The sequence below is a fragment of the Sinohyriopsis cumingii genome, chromosome 12 (genome assembly GCF_028554795.1).
Source record: "Sinohyriopsis cumingii isolate HCF-2022 chromosome 12, ASM2855479v2, whole genome shotgun sequence".
Lineage (NCBI taxonomy): Eukaryota > Metazoa > Mollusca > Bivalvia > Unionida > Unionidae > Sinohyriopsis > Sinohyriopsis cumingii.
In genome coordinates, this window is record NC_142972.1 from 80,614,428 (window position 1) to 80,633,875 (window position 19,448).

At 40.6% G+C, this 19,448-nt stretch overlaps 1 protein-coding gene across 3 annotated transcripts in view; it reads left to right on the forward strand.

The window, feature by feature from the left end:
• The window catches only part of LOC149786822 (uncharacterized), a 54,675-nt gene that overhangs the window by 16,175 nt on the left and 19,052 nt on the right, over positions 1-19,448 (forward strand). For all 3 annotated transcript variants that reach the window (XM_089977345.1, XM_089977344.1, XM_089977346.1), the window contains one exon: positions 17,479-17,628. In XM_089977345.1, the coding sequence (XP_089833471.1) occupies positions 17,479-17,628 (150 nt within the window). The remainder of the gene's footprint in view (positions 1-17,478; positions 17,629-19,448) is intronic.

Sequence of the window (19,448 nt, forward strand, 5' to 3'; positions counted from 1 at the left end):
TAAAACAAACGTACGCGTGCACACCAACACATACAGACACACATACACAAAAACATACGCGCACACAGCAACAAACTAATAAACAAACATACAAAACAATCACACAAACGTACGCGCACACACAAATCAATAAAGGAGTTAATGTTTACTGTCACACTACTCCACACTTTTCACACAAATTGGCAGCTTGAATAGTCTCTTTTCTAGAGATCTGGTTGGCCCTTAGAAGGGCTGTTTTTTTTCAGAACTCCAGACGCACCTGTTAATGCTGGCACCTCCTGGGTCTAGCCCCACACACCCAACATCTGCTCCAGTCCTGCTCCCAATTTATGCGTGTGGTTGGGAGCGTAGGGGGGGGGGGGTTGAGTTGCTTCACTATCTCATTTCTCTGTTTGAGGGATACTGAAGACTTGTTCCCTATATCTTCTCATATGCCACACGCGGGGATGATGACGATGAGACCTCCTTATCTCCTCCTCCCAGTTTCAGTCTGGGGAACCACAGGTCTTTGTACTGGTGGTAGATTATGTGGTGCTGGTAGTGGCTGTGGTGTTGATACTGGCTGTGGAGGTGTCCTTACTTCAGGCTTTACCTCACACAGAGGCCTTAGCATGAGGAGAGGCAGGATTCTTTCTTCCTTTTTTCTTCTTCTCTTTTCTCTCCTCTTTTATTCTGGCATCCTCCTGTATCGCCTCCATAGCCAGTACGTCTAGTAGGCTCCTGGCATACTCCAGGTGCATCTGAAGTTCTTGTAATTTTAAATTTCTGCTGATTTCCTTTGCAGTTAAGAGGTCAACGATGGGTAGCCAGACTGAATAACTGAATGACTGATTAAATTAACGTCGTTTTCGCCCGTCAGGGCATGCACGACTAGTTAATGTTAGCAAAGCTGGCTGATTAATTGATCCTGGGTGAAGGAATTAGTGCCTCTTCCCCCCCCCCCAGGCATGTATATGTTTAAAGAACACTAATTATTTGGCCTTCAGGTCTTGGGAGTAATAAGTCCCTAACGACCAGAATGTATTGTCATCATGAGTGGGAATGAACCCAACACGCACTCATGATAACAAGCTGAAATTCAGCTGCGATTGAACGCACCAGGTGACGACCCAAGCAGTAGGTAATTCCTGTTACGATTGGTCGCAGCGATGACGTCACATCGGGGCACCTGATTTTTTGATGGGTGGAAATGATACCACATCTCTACCATCTTTCAGTTTGGCTATATATTAAATCTTCCTCTGTCAATGGTTTGGATGGCCCCGGGGTTTGACTATTGTGATAAACCGTATCACATTCAGGATACAGTATTAATAGGTCTTGATAATTTGAGACCCCAGGCGTTATTTGCGCTACTCCATTGTTTACCTGTTGCTTTCGGCCTGCGCTTGGTTTGTAGGGTTCTCCCTGCGGGGTGTTTCCGCTCCTGCTAGCCTTGGTTCAGTAATAACCAATATAGGCTTGTTCTTAGGCGATAATGCCAGTAGCATGTAATTGGGGGTGGGTGTCTTTTTCGGAGATTGTGTTTGCATCTGATTTCCTATATCAGCAGCAATGGTGTTACCTAACATATCTTCCCCTACTGTGGTATCAAAAAGATTAAATGTTATTGGTGATCGGGGTTTAATTTTTCTGCTTGTTCCCTAATGAGTTGAAAATTTGGAGTGGAGAATGTGAATGGCAACTCAACTGTCCGGATTTCTTTGTAGTTGGGGTTTGGCGATAGATTTAATTTTCCTGTGTTGGTCGGGGTGGTGGTTATGTTGCAATTTAAGGTGTTGAATCTTGTCATTTCTTTACGTAATTTGCTTTCTTTGTAATTCCTAGCGTTTCTTTCCATGATGGATTTCTTATTTGTCAATTGTGACGTCATTTTCCTAGGTTGGGATGGTTAAATCAAGGTGGTTAAAGATTTGTTAGTGTAGAGTAAAAAGTAATGCTGTTCGTTTTCCTTGTGACAGAAAATCTTGCAAGATTACATGTGCTTGTAATTCGCAAGGATTCTGTCCAGGCGTTTACTAGTATGGATCCTAGTGCCTGTTTACAGAAAGGAGCTAACAGCAAGGATTTTTATTTGTTAGAATATATAATTATATAAAAAGTATAATTTGACGTGTTTATTTTCTTTAATTGAAAATCGCACAACGGTTTTTTGATGCTGAACGTGTGCGGATTCAATCCAGGTTAGTCTAGTATGAGTCCTAGAACCTGTTTAAGAAAATAGGCGGCAAACTGAGTATTGTGAATAAGTTGAAAGGTAGAAATGTTTAGCATGTAGCAAACAGCACAGAGTTTTCATTGCCCGTAGGCTTAGTAATTTTCCTACCTTGTACTTATTGCTTTACGAAGTGGTATGATTCCAATAGGGCTGCTGGGCGGGCTGTTTGGCAAGATTTCCTTTGTACTGGTGAAGATGACGGTTAAAAGCTGCTAGGCGGGCTGCTTGGCTGGTTTTCCTTTGTTGAAGATGGCGGCTGTAGTCGGATTTGTTCGTCTCCTTTTCTTGTGGCTTGCGTGTATATCTGCAGGATTTGGCGGTTAAATAAAGTGCACAGCTTCAGGCAAACAACAATCCATCTAGACAAGAGCGCGACTAGACGGGTATATCGAAATTTAAAGTCCGGAAGTCCTGACGTCTGTTTAACGGTCTGCTCCCTTCAGTGGTCTTGAGTTGATGGTCTTTAGATTTGCGATGGGGTAGTTCATCTTTAGCGAACACCACATGATTCCAAGAAGTAGTGTACGAACTATTGTTCAAAAGGTAATAAAGTTCCCAGGTATCCATTTGTTGTTTTGTTTTTCTTGTTTTTTTTCACAGGTAATAATAAGTTATGAATTCACTCTTGACGTTTTACTTCACAGTCTCTTACAAGTGAACGTTTCTTAGCTTCGTATCCACACTCGGAGCCAAGAGAGCTTCCTTGCGATAAATCTCTAGAGTAGTCACTGGAGGATAGGAATGATCACACAAGTCTTTATACCACCGATGCAACACTGCTTCTTCCGAGATGAGGCCCCAAGCGTCCTCCAGAGACTCGCCCAATTTTTCTTCTTGGGTCATCATCATATATTTATCGTGTTGAATTTCGCTGAAATTATTATTTTGACATCCACAGCAATCGTCCTTGGTCAGTTCCGTAATTGTTTCTGCCAGGTCTTTGGCAAAATAGGAGACTACATGCTGTTCTTGTTCTGACTATCTGGACCTATGTCCTCTTTGTCTTTGCCTTTTGTTTTGGTGAGTGGTTCTGCTTCCACTATATCCTCCCATTCCATCTGCAAATATTCTGTACCATTCAAAGAGGGATTGCATTCTTCCATAATAGTTTAGAACGACTTCTCTCATACTGTTGATTTCGATCGTATTGTCGAATTCGGCATACAGCATGACATTCCCTGTCTACTTCAGCTGTCCTTTAAACTTAAGTTCCCCACTCATCTGGCCGGATATTATGTCCCTCGTCGCTGCCTTGGACTGGAGTGAAATCAAAAGCCCACAAAGCGTAACCTCCTGCATAATCTTTGTACGAAATGACGTGGCTGATGTTAGTCCCTAGTTGTCTGGTAGCTCGTATAGGACAAGTACGATTTCAAGTAATTCATTTTTTCAAAGTCAGGTTCGAAGAGTCTGGTACACAAGGTTTTGCCATCGCAACTGACTTCGATTTTGGACACGTCGAAGCGCTGAAACTCGAAAGGATTTTCCTCGTATGCTCCGTTGAAGGCTGCAATGCTGACGATACCAATGATTAAACGCTTCGGTAGCTGTCCTTGGAACAGATGATCTTCTATCACGGATATTGTCTAAAAGAATTGGTGAAGTTTTACACTGTCATGCGGCGTATCAGATAATTGGCAGTCGATCCTCTCAAAGTGTGACTGATGTAATTTCCCACTTTACGGTTTTGTAAGTGCCAACAACAGCCATCAGTTGGAAAGCGACACTGCTGAGATCTAATCCGAGACGGAAATCTACTCCGTTCAGCAAATACTTCTCTTGCAACCACATGTCCAAATGAAAAAGATCCTTCAGTTACAAACTACGGCTTTGAGAAAAATTTCTCTTTACCATCTTTAAACCCCACAATGTGGTCATCTAGGCTTGTGAATATGCCCGGCGTGTTAGGTTTCCATGCCACGCAGGTGTCCAGATGGGTGTTCTTGGCTTCCGTTCCATACCTCATGAGATTTTCGAGGTACGCTCGATAAGGGTAAGTATCCATTCTACTGCTGATCAGTTTGTTATTCAAATACAAATCCACTGAGCTGAACAAGGAATGCATGAATAGTAACTTCTATTCAGATCGATGAAATCTTTCGGGCTGTCCTTTGATTTCAAACTCAGTGGGGGTTGATCATGAGTCCTTGCCAAAGGAAACAAGATAAAATGCTACCTATTCGGATTCTTGTATCGTCATCATAGTGGGTGGTATTGTGAACAGATCCAGTTTCGACCTGGAACATGCGCAAGACTCTAGGTGCATCATTTTCTTTTTCCTTTCTGTGATTTAATAATCGAAAACGTCTAAGTATCGGACGGTTCTTCTTTTCTTAGTCTATCTAGCTATATCGGCGTGGAAGCCTCTGGAGGGGGTGTCTTTGTCGTCATCTCTTTCTGTCTTGTCCTCGTTGTGGCGTATAGGAAGCAGGAATGCCTGGCTCAGCAGTGTCTAGGACATTTATAGGAGTTTCCCGTCGGCCAAAAAATGTCTTTGCCCGTTTGAAGCAAGCCATTTGTACATGCCCTCAAGAAAGGTTCTTTGGGGTTTTGTTTGTCGATGATGATATTTTGACAAAATTCATTGCCTTTCGTCAAAGCAGCATCTTTCAAGGTGTGCAATTCTGCTGCCATCATTGGTTTCAAAACGGGAGTCACCGAACGAAAAGCCGATTTCAGAATATCTACAAAACTGTGTTGTTGAGAGACTTCCCGGTACACAGGATACATGACGTACAAGTCTTTCGACAATCGTCTTCGAAAATGGAGTTTCATTGTTAGTTTCCCTTTGGTGAATGACATTTTTTGTCCTATATCTCCTTTTTATAACAATGTTGACAGTGTCGAAAAACGAATTACTGACGGGAAAATAGTGAGGATGTACAAATTCGCGGTGGGCTTGATATGTGTTTCCACCTTTCTCGTCAATCCCCGTGGCAGAATCCACTTTGAAAGGAATGACACGCAGTAACTGTACGGAGGTGTGTCCCACCACGTTGTACTGCACCACATCGGAGTACACAAAAAATCCAATTGAGTCCTTCGTTCAGTTCTACCGGGGCTCCAAAAGATCTGTAAACACCGAATATTGCTGTTGATCTGGCAAAAGTTATTTGATACAAAATGTAGATATCGACCCAAAATTTCAAACAAAGTACCATTAAATGTAATTGCCAACGTTTCTGTATCCTGAAATTTTATCATTAGGCGATGATTCACTTTATGGTACTCAATCTTAACACCTTTTCTTGGCTCTGAACAGGACTTTGCTAATCACTTCCTCTAACCTGTCAGTAATCATGTTCACCAAACACCTCCATGGAGATCTCACTTGGTAACGTTAAATAAAATTGGTTATTTATAATTCTAGATTTCTGCTGTCAGAGGGGTCACTTGAAGTCAGATGAGTGTCTAATGGAGGGTTATTGTGGTGATTGTTTAAGTGGTGACTGTTGGGAGGGTGACTTACGTTAGGCGCAAGGCTCCCGTTATTAGAAGAGTATTTCAGTTAAGGATTGGGGTGAAGGTAACCAATGCAGCTGCTAAGTAAAATGGTTCACAACTGTTTGTCTTTTTGTTTCAAACTCAAGGTTGCAATGGTAACACCGCTGACATAATACACCACACAGATTTGGCGGAAAAAGTCGATTTGCATTTTAGGTACACGTTCTCCGCACCACACAAACAAGGGTTGCTTTTGTCGATCTTGCACAGAAGAACTCGATGAAGGAATTTTTAATGTGGTAGCTGAATCTGTGTTGAAGGGCATGGTGGTCACTTGTTTAATAGTCGATGACTTGCGAAGCGTTGATCCAAGATTCAAAACTGGGACGGTATCCTTTCCAACGTACATTGTCTTCTCTGACACCTCTTTTTCCCACTTTCGTGTTCTTCGTTTGAGAATGCTTTCGTTGTCGTACACTTCGTCTTCTTTCTTGGTGACACATTGTAACTCGGGTAAGTAAAACTTTCCTTTTAACACTTGCCCGTTCATGTCTTCTAATTCATAGACGACATGATGATGGCCACGCACGCGTCCAGTGACACGAAACAATTCGGTGGTCCAGTTGGGTAAGTAACTTTTTTCAAAAGTATGTTTGGTTTTGCCAATGGGCACCCATTTTTCTGCTGACAACACTCCACTTTTCTTGGGGACAGTCACAGTCGGAGGCTCAAAGACAGTCACTTCGTTGTCGGAGTCACTTCTTGAGGGCACATCCGATGCTCCGATGGTAATATTGATTGTACGCTTGGACAAGGCGCGGTAAGACGTCGATGTACTTGACAGTGTGCTGATGCGTAAAATATTTCCACATGCGTTCTTTCAAGGTACGTTGAAAACGTTCAAAGATGCAAGCTTTGGTTTCGGGATTCTCAGTGGTGAAAAAAGGAATGTCTCGTTTCTTAATTCTTTTTGGAAAGCGTGGTTCAGAAATACCGAAGCCTTTGTCGGTTTGCCTTCGAAGAGGATGACGACCACTTCGTTTCAACACCAGTTTTAGGGTTTGTACTAATTCAGTGCTCGATTTGGAAGTCAATGTTACAACCTTGGCAAATCTGGAAAAGACATTGATGACACAAAACAAATATTTATAGCCACTATTGTAAGTGGCCGAATGAGAGACATCGGCTAAATCAGCTTGCCATTGATGGTCGATGCCCTCCTCTTGGGTGCGACTTCTGGAACATTTTCGTCAAATGGGTTTGCGCATGGTGCACGTGACTTGTTCTTGCAACCTTCCTTGTACTTGAGGTAAACGGACACATCTGACTCGGATTTTGGCAGCAGGATACAATTTTTGAACTCCGTACCTTGCAGGATGGGATGGGTCACATTAAATGATGGCCAACACATTCTCCTTTTCTTTAATAGGTCACACACTCTTCACGGATGCTACTTTGAATGGGGCGAGATGGTGGTTTGGAAACGATTTTACGTGTCCGATGTGCCACGGGAGTAGAAGTCGAGGGTAGTGGTGGTGATGGTAATGGGCTGGTTTTGGTCTTCCTTTCTTTTTTCATTCTGCTTTTCATTCTTACTTGTTTACATCTATCAAAGAAGGATTGGACATCACCTTTTTAACCCAAGCTTTGAATTCTTCTTGTTTAGGTGTGTGGAAAGGGGTCAACAAGGACGCTTCAGTCTTACTCGGGATTGGAGCTGCTGACTGTGTATTGTACCTATTCTTCCTGCGTCTGTCTTGGTCACCGGGGGTGGTGGTGATAGTGGTAGTGGTAGTGGTGGTGATGGACTTTTCATCAGGGCTTTACAATCTTTCAGGGTCGGTGGAGTTGTTTCGTTTAAAGCTTTCTGGTGAAAACTTGAAGTCACTGAACACTTGACCGTACCGTTGCGATTGTTCCGTTTCTGACAAATTGCTTCGATCAGTCAACGATTGCAATTTGTGTTGTAACTGCGACATCGCTCTGATAAGGATTGGGAGATAAATGCTGGGTCCATTGTTCTTGCCAACGATGGAATTCCATCTTTATCTTCTTGACCTTTTTTTTATCTTGGAATCATTGGCGAAACAACTCAAAGGAGTCTTCCCAGCATGGGAGCCGCTATAGGTTTGACAACAGGTCCTATTAGGGGCAATAACCCTCCGCGTTGCACCAACATCTTTTTCTTTTGACAGATGGGTATTATGTTTCGGATCATTTTCCGATGAACGTGTCGATGTTTGGCTAAGCATTCTTTCTGGTGTTGAGACAAAAGTATCGCTCCTTTCAAGATATTCAGACAACATGCGCTCACAGTATCGATAACGTATTTGGAGGCGATTTGAATAATTTGTTTTCGCATGGGTCTAGGCTTTAGGATGGAAAACATGTCCCATATTTTATGCTAAACGAGGAGGTAATCTTTTCGTTTTCTTTTTTTTTGGCAGTAGAGTAATGATGGTGTGCATGTCTTTAGGGGGACATATGTTTGGTTCAGGAGCAAAAATACACTGAAGTCCATTGCTTGATATGCGTCCTTTTATCTTATTTTTGGGCTGTTGGTAATAGATTAAATCCTTTGAAATTCTGTGGTTACAAAAGAGGCTTGAAAGAATCCTCATTTTCGGGTGCTTCTCTTTTTCTTCGTAAAATGGAATCTTTTCAAGGGTATACGTCTATGCGTAGCTAAGCTTTTTTTCTGGATGATGAGACTGTCCTTTTCTTTTTCCTTTTCCTTTTTAGACAGAAGAACGACGATGGTGACGATGGCCACTTCTTTGAGGGGTCATGTTTTGGCGTTAAGGAGCACAAAAACTCTGATCCCCCGGACCTTTTTATATTGTAATGCATGCCATTGTCGGGGTGTCGTATTACTTACATGGCAGGCATCACTCGACGAGGAGGGGTTCACAACGGACTAAATCGGGACAGTTACTGCTTGGATAAATTCAGTAAGCTCTGTAACGTGCCCGATCTCTCTTGGACTTTGATTTTAGGGGCAGGCAGGTATGTTCTTAGCAGCTGCTTAAACATTTAAAAAGGAGGAGGGTGCCACCGCTGGAGGAGATGTTCTTGGAGACACGTTTTTCCATTTTGTCATCAAATTAGGAAAGACGCATGCTACATCGGGTTTGGCTGGCATCACCAGCAACGGAGAAATGGCAGAACCCGAGGCTTCTGGAGACCCGGTCACCGTCGCTGCAGATACTTTCAGGGGGCTTTTCCTTTTCTTTTTCTGGAGACTTTTTTTTTCAGAGGCTGTGTCATGGTATTGACACCACTGCTTTTTTCATCTGGGTACGTGTGGCATTTTAATGGAGTGGCTTTTTCCTTGGGGAGGACTTTGGTGGCATTGGGATCCCATTTTAAGAAGAAACGAATGATGACACCTCTTTGAAAACCGCTACCGCCAGGTTTCAAACCGATTTGCTTTTTTGTTTGAGTGTCGATGCGGTGATCTGCCAGTTGCCTCAAGGCTAGTTTGTTTCTCTCAAAAAAAACGTTGGGATTGACGTGATGTCACCGTAAACTATTGTAAGACTTCTTTGAGACTGGCTTCGAAGACACGAACACGTCTTTGTGGTTTTGTTTTTGCGACTGATGCCGTAGAAAGCAGGAATCAGTTTGACGGGAAGATGAGATTGAAGGGATGCCATGTTGACGAAGCGTGAGACAGACCCAAGGTGTCGGAGATTTTTGTAGATTTTGTTTTGTTAAGTCGACGACGGGGACGTGTACACAATAGTGCCCCGCCTTGGCAACAATGGTGAAACAGATTGGTGGGGTTTGATCGACATCGTCGTACGCATGAGTCAGCCAGATTTATCTTTAGGGCTTTAAAACAATATCACGTAATGAGCATTGAGACTGATGGTGCGATGGGCTTTACTTTATTGCAACAAAATTTGGGGGATGCAAATGACACTGGCATTACGATGATGCCCTTCGCTCAAAAACCACTGATTAATGTCTTCTTCATCTTGTCCTAAAATGTAGTTGAAGATGACCAGATGGGTTTGACTGGTATCTGACACGATCCCATCGTTTCGCCAGGAATGCCTTCCACAAACACGGTGGAATCACATTAATATGGTAAAGAGATGGCGAAGAAACAAGGCCTTCAAACTGACACGAACAAAATTAGTGTCGATGACTTTGAAAGTGGAGGATGAGGGAGTATAGGCTGCAGAGGTACCCATAGTGTAGGAATGTCAGTTTTGACACGAAGACAGACAAGGCAAGAGTTTTGTTTACTTTTTTCAGGACACGTTTATTTCAACACATTCTTTAACATTGAACACGAAAGACAAAAATACATACAAGCCAAATGGTTGAGTACATCGATAAAATACACATCTAAACGATTGAAGTGGAACATAAACAAGTCACTGTGCAACATTTTTGGTGATCATGTAGATGACAGTCCTGTCCTGAATAGGGTGGTTTTCCTCGGTGACGGGTTCGTCTGCCACTGCAATTAACACAGGTTTAAAAGTTCCCTTTCTCTCTGAACGTTTGAAGTCAAGATCACATATCTTTGGCATACTGAACCACCTATTTTGTCCAAGCTTCTAAACCAAGACTTTTCCAGCCATTTACATCTGACCAATGAGGGTGTAGGTCACGAGCTACACACACATCGTCGTAAACATCTTCAGTGCCTAAAAGTTGACAAACCTTCTTTCCCCGTAGAAGTCGAGAAGTATCAGGACGAAAGCGCAAGACTTTTAACAGAATGAGTCTCTCGTGTACATTTAAAGATACGAATCTCATGGCTTTTCATGGTACCTCACAGTACAAATCGTACCGAGCCCACAAGAAATCGCCTGCTAAACAAAATCCTAGAAACCAAGTCACTAAGACACACACTATAGGACGATCCAAATTCATGGGATACAGCGCTCGCAAAAAGATTTGGTAATTCACCACAGTCTGAATACTGTCATTGACCTCTTTCCGTGGAATCTGTTGCATCACGAGTGATAAAGGTCGGGGCATGGTAGTCAGTTTTTATACCCTCTTTTGTCGGATGTAATATGTAACATTATACATGTGTAACTGACCAATCAGAACCCTCTGTGCATGAGTCATGGCTCCACTGGTTTATATACAGGCGTCTGCCTCTTTGATAGCACTCTGTATCAAGACCTCACAGTAGTCACTTGTATATATTAAAGTTATTGATAGTTAGACCACGGCGTCTCATCTTATGTTTTAACACAATAACACAACATAACAGGTGTATGTTTTGCACAGAACTGATCGTTCTCCGTCGTCGTATCAAAATAGTTTAGTCATTCGTGCACTCTTTCACACGTCACACGTCGTACAGATGTTTCCTCTTGAAACAAGCTTAGTCCGTGGGAAAGATTTTTGTAATCCTTTAACTCTTCCTCTAGAATTCGGTGTAGTATGGCCACCTTGTAAGTAGTAGAGTGAGTAGCAAACAAAGTCTTCTGGTCCTCGTCCAGTTGAATAATCGAATGTTTTTAAATGAATCAGTTCTCTTATACCATTGTTTGACCAGTGGTTCAAAATTGGTGACGTAACATATGCAATTGTTATTTGAGTTGGACTTCTATTTTGACCAACTCTCGATAAATGCGTTCCATCAACTCCACATGCAAACCACAAATGTTCTCTTGTAAAGTATTCATCCAGAGATTACTAGGGTCCCATTAAGGTAGGGAGTGACAGTGCGGAGACCATCTAGCATGTTCCAGTTAAGCTGAGTCCCCCAAGTAGATAAATCCGGCTTTGACTAATTATTGGAGGGGGTATGTCCTCCCAGATATTTAGGCCATTTTCCTTGGAAGATTTGGAATCACCTTTTAAAGTCGCAGCAGTCAGGAAAACGCACAAGGAACGAATATTCATCTTTCACAGGTTCATTTTGTTGAGGGTACGGTGAAATCAGCAGAAGTCTGCTCAGTGCTGGATTACATCCGTAGGGTGGCTTCTGCATGGGTTTACATGGAGGATGACATTGACAATGAAAACCAGTAAAGTGAAAATGTGGCATTGCTTTCGCATCCGTCAGGTTTGACATGCACACCATCACGTTCCATGATAGGCATGGCAGTTGTGGTAGTAGCCATAGCAGAATTCCCATGATGTCCTGATGAAGTAGTCACAACGAAGTTCCCATGATGTGGCACTGAATCGCTGAGGTCACAGTGACAGCATCCTTGACATCGCAAGGCACATCAACGACTCCACTTGATAATCACTGAACTTTAATGGTGTTGTCTGTTTAAAAGTATTCACCTTTCTGGCTTGGTGTTGGTAGTCACAATGAACTATCAGTCTTGGACATTGTCCCTTTTTATATGTAGGACAATATCGACGTGTTCATATGGTAAATTGAATTGATTGGGAAGTTGCACTCACTTTTGTTACACAATTTTATACACCTTTTCTAAAGGCCGAATGACGATTCGGCGTGTGGCTAAACATACAATCTTGTGAGGTTGGTTGTTGTTGTAGTTGTTGTAGGGTTTAACGCCATTTTTTTAGCACACGATAGGCTATACATGTCGGCCAGTATTAATGGTGGAGGAAGAACCATCGACCCTCGAGAAGCTACTGGCAAGCTTTCTCACATACCCACATTAGCCGAATCCGAGACTCGATCCCACGCAGACAGAGGTGAGAAGGCAGTGATCCGTAATGGAGAGCGTTTAGACTACTAGGCCACTCGGGGCCCTGTGAGGATGGTAGGTGGTCACTATAAAATCTTGATCCTCTCCAGACTGCAATGCTTCTTTCCATACCCCAAAGTTCACCACTTGACTGGTGTGATAATTGACAATCAATTCTTTCACTTTACACTCGGTGTGAACCACTTGACTAGTGAAATAATTGACAGTCAATTCTTTCACTTTACACGCCGTGTGCACTTCTCCTCGTTGGTCCCGGTAGTCGTAGCCGTAATTTTTGGACCGCCACTAGCAAAACGTAGAATCTTGTCGTTGTGGTGCTCGTTCTTCCAGGATCCTAAACAACCTCCTTCAATGACAGGGTGACGTCGATTGATGTAGATGAAACTGCCCGTTTCAAAATACAACACACTATCTCCTAATTGGTGTAACGTTTCTACAATCTTTAGGAAGCATGGGCTCTCACGTTGGCCGCAATGATGACATTTCCAAATTCGTCGGCTTCTACAAAGTTTAGTTCTTCTTTTTTAATCGACGCAGATCAAGTCTGCACGAAATACACCCACGTGTTTCATGGCTTTAGCTTTGTCGAGAATCATCTGGAAGTAGAAGGGAGGATTGGACAAATAATCTGTCCTGGGTAAACACGTTCGTTGTGCCATTTTTCCTCACATGCAATTCAAAATCACTTTGCAAACGATCGCTTACCTTCATTTCTCTCTACATGGTTTAAAGTGATGCTGTCCTTTACAAAGTATTTCTCTTTGAAATTATTTTCGTCTTTGGGAGTTTGGCACCAGGAAGGATAGCTGCTGACTTCATGTTTCATTTTCAAAAAGGCATCCATGTAGTCTGCGAAAATGCCTTTGGCCACTTCTGTTAATTCCAAACACTTTAGGCATTCGACTCAATGGCATGGCCAAGTAACTCATCGAATCTTCAAACTGCACTTGTCCCACATGCATAGAAAAGATTTTTGCACCGTTCAAAGTCACTTTAGTACGTTCTGTGCTTTGTTCCGTATAGTATCTCAGAAGAAATTGTCCATGATATATCGACAAACTGTGAGGCATCACCGTGGCATAGCGATGACAAATTCCATAATGTTCGATGTCTTCTTGGCTCCATGTCTTATCGATAGGGTCAAAGATCCATTCAGCGTGCTAGGTCCCCGAAATATTTTTTCACGTCCTCCAGGAATCTTGCTGCGGTGAGGACAATGACTAAATATAGGTCCTTGGATTCACTTCTCGCACGCTTGATGAGCCACTTAGAAATTATGAATGTGAATGCCAGTCTCTTGCATGCATTCGAAATCGAAAAAGATGAAATTGCCTTTATTCTTCTGGTCATATTCTTCCTCTTGTTTGGAATGGTAGTTTTGAATGTAGCGTTAGTATTCCACGATTTGGCGAGAAATGTGACAGCGTTTCTTTCCACGAGATACTTGAACCTTGGTTTTGTTAATACATATGCCTTTACCACAAGCATGGCACACTCTTAGGGGTTGCGCTGTGAACCTTGCATTTTCAGATGTTGTTGGTAACGGGTAGGGCTGACAAAAGTGTGAGGACAAGTAGGGCAATTCAGATGTCAGACAAAGTTTAAGGACTTTATAACACAAGAGACGTTTAATGTATCAAAAAGTTCCTTTATGTCATGCACATTGTAGTAATGATTGCACGGAAGTTGCAGATCAAAACAGTCTATCATAACAGTGAATGGTTCATTGCAAGAAACACACTCTGGTTGGTCTTCGCCTTTTAATATGTGGGAGTGGGTTATATAAATACGACCAATTCTAATTCTTGCAATGACTACCTCCTCCCTACTGATGGTTCTGTAGGATGGAGTCCATTCTCATAGGGTTGGCTTGATAGCTTGATTGCATGAAGCTTGTTATTCACTGCATCATTACATGATGGCTGCCACTTCTGACGTAAATTATCGTTTCCTCATCCTTTGATCCATCAGTATATATGTTTGTGTAGTTTTCGAATTTGGTGAGGAGTTCACGATAAGAGTTGTGGATGATGGAAGGGTTTGTCTTTGATTTTTCCATCGTGTAGAATGGTTGTTTAAGTAGCCAGGGAGGTGTTTAGGAGAAGGATATTTTCTGAAGTTAAGAAAGATCAATTTTTATACTGTCAAGGCTGGATGATATTCTAATCCAAGGAGGGTATGTCGTTTGGTTTATTTTCATTTTGTATTTCTGTTGAAAAACAACAGAGAAAACAGGGTTCAGAGAGTTTGATCGTAATTTGAGAGCATACTGTATGAAAAGCGAGTATGAATGGCCGATAAAAGTGTTGGCCAACCCAAAGATTCTGTGAAGCTGTGTGGTTCATCAGTTTATGAATCATACGACTGTATAAGTGTCAAGAGGCATATATTTGTTCCAACTGATGTTTCAATAGAATACATTTTCAATTGTATGAGATTATTTTGAATCTTATTTGCAATATATGAGATTATGTGAATTTCACTACATTGCATAATATAGGAGATTATGTGAATCTCACATTGCATAATATAGGAGTTTATGTGAATCTCAGTTACAGTGCATAATATTATTTGAAACATATTTGAATTCTTTGAGATTATTTGAATCTCAGTTTCGTTACGTAAGATTACATGAATCATGTTTTCGTATTTCAAGTTGTGAATGTGTAGAGTGATTGGATTAATTGTATGTAGAGAACATGAGAAACGTATTATATATATATATATATATATATATATATATATATATATATATATATATATATATATATATATATATATATATATATATATATATATATATATATATATATTCATTCATTTTATAAATTTCCATCTTCCATCACATTGTGCATTATTCATTTAATCCAAAGTCCACTCAGTTACAATTCTGTTACATCCAGAACAATAAGGTACTTAGTTAAATTTTCGGGAGTTGAAGTTTTTCAGTGCTTGTTGGCTTTGTCTAATGGCTTCTTTACCTATTTGGTGAGGCACGGTTTTGGGGTTCTTTTACAGTTCGGTGAGGACTTGGGAATGGATTCCTCTGCAATCTTGATTAAGACAGAAGTAAACTACTGAATAGGGTCATTGTTGTTTAAAACGGTATCCCCGTTGATGGTGAATGGGGTAGATCTGTTTGAGTGTGAACGTGCTTCATTGTTTTGGGATTGTTTTTCACTACAGTAGGGACGCCTGGGCCACGAATGGTTGTTTTAGCCTGTACAAGCTTTCTGGCCTCTGGATAGGGAATGTTAGAACTGTACTTTGCCCTCTGTATTTCGTTCTCCTTTTTCCAGGTATCACAATCCCTGTGTTTTGTTGTGGTGCTCCTTTCCACTGTTAAGGCAGTGCATAGTTGCTCTACACTCAGATTACTGATGAGAAAATCTCTGCATCAGTCACATATTTGACGTTTGAGCCTCGGTCTTCATGATGGCAGTATTTCTGACACTTATAATATCGAAGTGAGTGTGGTATGTATATCTCAACCATAACTTGCTAGAAGCCAACCTTGACCACTCTGGGTACTGTTGGCTTGTTAAAGGTGAATACAATGGAGTTTGTGTCCTGCAGAATGTTGTTACGTTTAACATGTATTCTATGGACGGCAGTGCCACCTTCATTTTCCTTCCTTCGATGATATCTGTGTCGCTGACTTTAGCCAAGTACGATAGCGAATCACGCCTTTGGATGTATTGAGTATTGTGTGAGCGAATTAGGTTATGGGATTATGAAAGAAAGTTTTAATATTTTGATCATTTTCTGTTTGTCCTCGTCACTCACACTCAACCTGACGGCCCCCGATTTGAACTATTTTACACTTTTTGGTGTGACGATCAATCCCTTATTGGTCTTTTCAATTACAAGTGGAGACAGTGACACAAGCAGTCTTGAAGGATCTTTTGATTGTATAACCATTAAACGTGGAAATGACTCCACGCTACATTTTCCTTCGTCCGAGTCAGATTCAGTTTTCCTGCGTTTGTGTTATCTTTTTTTTGAATTATCCATGTTGGTTTGTTTAAAATTCAGCACCAGTGCTCCCCGTCCACCATGAAACCCAACAATTGGACATTTTCAAGTGCCAGGGATACACAGATGCTATACTCAGTTGTTAAAATTACCTCCTGATTAACTCCATAAGCCACCGCCTCCAAGGAAGTCTTCTAAGAGTTGGGAAACTGAAATCTGAAGGGATAGCATGTAGAGGCAACGGTGGTGTCAAGAGAGATGCAGGGAGAAAGGTGAAGTAAGTGAGCGAGTAAATAAAAACTTCATAGGGCTCGGCGTGACCAACCGATTTGTTGAGACCGGGCCCATCCCGACCACCCGTCTAGAAGAAGTAGAACCAAAGCAGTGTATTGCATCGGAGAGCCTCTGATCAACTACAATGATAATTTCCTCCCCCATCACGGGAATCAACCCATGGCAAATAGATTGCCTCTACCTAGTCGCCCCTTATGACACGTAGTGAAGACACAATTCTACAACCCCGGACCCTCTGGGGGACTCCAGATGTGATATTGGTTTCTGAATTTAAAGTGGCTACTTACTAAATCCTTAAAAAGCAAATGCTTGCAAACTATAAATAAAGGAAATGTAAAATGGAGAAACAACGCCCATCTATTAGGATGCAAACATGGACAGAGTGGTTCCATTATTGGTCATGTCCAGGTTATTCCATTTCTGCTCAGTTATCCGGAACGACCGATGCGAAATATATAGCTGTATGTTCATCTGTATGTGAGTGTACAAGAGTGGAGGTATATTTGGAAATATTGGGCTAAAACTCAATAAATAATCATGATTAGACTTAAAAATATAATAAAATGGCTCATCCAGTCTTCTGTAATTCGGTATATGTCATTTAATGTACCATTGACATAATAAGTTAGAGTTGTAAACAATCAACTTCCACAAACACAAACAGATTCTGCACCGAAGAATAATACAAAGAATTTATTGAGCCAATGTCCGTTGTCCTTGAACACAGTTCATTTGCTGGCATTCTGCTTGCTCATGGCTCTAAGATAAAAAAATTGCTGGAACTGTCGTTCATTCAGACTTTATATTCTGTGAAGTGTACATCTTAGACTAGGTTCATTTAATGCTTAATATCATTTTTATAATATTAGTTTTATTTATCTCCAGCCCCCACCTTTGTCTTCAGAAGTAGAGAACATGCCATTTGAGGACGTTTCCATGCTAATTATAGATCAGATTGGCAGTTTTGCAGAATGCAAAGATGAAAGGTCTCAACGTGACCTTTTAAAGACATACTTGCATAAAAAGGAGCTCAAGGTAATGCCTCTGGAAATTATTAACATGTGTTCAAAAGATGTATTCCTCCCAAAGAATACGAATTGTACATTATACTGATGAAAATATATAAGAAATGCTTATTAGGTCAGTTAATAACAAGATTTGGAAATTTGATTTAAACAAAATACTCAAAGCCAAGTAATGAATCTTACTGTTATGTGATGGTTTAATTAAATTATTTTCATTCTGTGTAAGCACATTGTATTGGTCAAGATTAAAATACATGACATTTCCAATTTATGAATCTTGATATTTCATGGACATATTTGCTAGTTTAATAGTAACTGCGTGACAAATTGATAGTTTCCTCGTTGAAGCAGGCAGTGCTGAATTAAATTTTTAGACCACCTCCTAATTTCAAATAATTGCTATTAATGCGAGATAATTATTTCAATTTCAACACTTCCTTGGAAGTTTTATTATAAAAGCATGCACATTTTTGTCATAGGTTTTATTTTTTAATACGTTTTTGATTCCTTTAATAAATATTTTTTTTTTTAGGTGGAAGTAAAACTGTTAATTTGCAAGTATCCGGTAAAGTTTTCCTCAAGTGAAATAGGGCAATCAGTTTGATTTAATTGAATTATCACATAATCAGTACAGCTTTCCTATAGTATGTGCTGTTTCGTATTTTTGACATTACTACACGTTAAAATATCACTGTGATTCTGATCAAAATAAGGCCATGAAATTAGTGTGCCATATCCTCTTTACTGATTGGCTGCGATCGAGGGAAAACATTTTTAACCCTGCCTTCTGGAAATTTTAGTTTTTGAATGAACATTTTTGGCGGCAATTTTTTCATTCGACTCGTGAAAGGGAATTGGGGGAAAATGGTCTCATCTGTTTCAATATGGCCAATTTACCTCTACAGGGGTTTGTTATGTAAATTTTAACATATCATAATATGAAAAATGGCTAAAACCTCCAAGACACGAACAATAACAACAAAATAAAACTATGTGTATTGATCAGTTGATAGTGGTGGTGGTGGTGGAGGGGCGGTATATATGTAGCACGGAATCCACCCTATATACAAGCGTGGTTTAAATATGAAGTTACAGAAGTAAATGAACTCACCTTTGTTCGCAGAAAAATTTAGACATAAACTGGTCTCCGCAACAGACAGAACTTTATACAACCACAGCACATTTACGAGGTACATATGCGATGCAAGTCCGATTCAAAAAGATATTTGTTTACGTCTTCTGTACAGTTTAATGTTCCAAATCAAATACTGCAAATATCCGGTCACACATACATTACAGTAAATCTATTTGTTTCTGCATTCTGTAATCTTCTTTTCACAAAAATATTGCAACAATATAATGTTTAGTTGTGATGTAGAATTTCAAGGTAAACACTGGCACTGTGTTGTGTATGCCAAACTCAAAAAGGTGCTGTGCATCGTGTCAAACAAGTTTCATAAATTCAATATTAAATCATTACCCATTTGAGATCCGCTATTTCATTATCATTACTTAACCGAATATTGTAATGTCATGAATTCTAATAACGGTTTAACAGCCCCATGCATGCTTTCATATAGTGTGTACATACAACATTTATATCTCATAAAATGTTCATGAAGAATATATGAAAATGCAACATTTGCTTTCATTTATGAACCGCGAAGAAGCTTTCTATTTCTTATAGATGGTTTTCCTAGCATATGCTGGATATTGTTGATAACCCTGTATTAACATATTTAATTTGTTATTCATCTTTTAAAAATTTACGACGATCATAGTCAAGATTATTACTTTGAGCAATGTTATGACTCTGGCCACGTCTCTTCT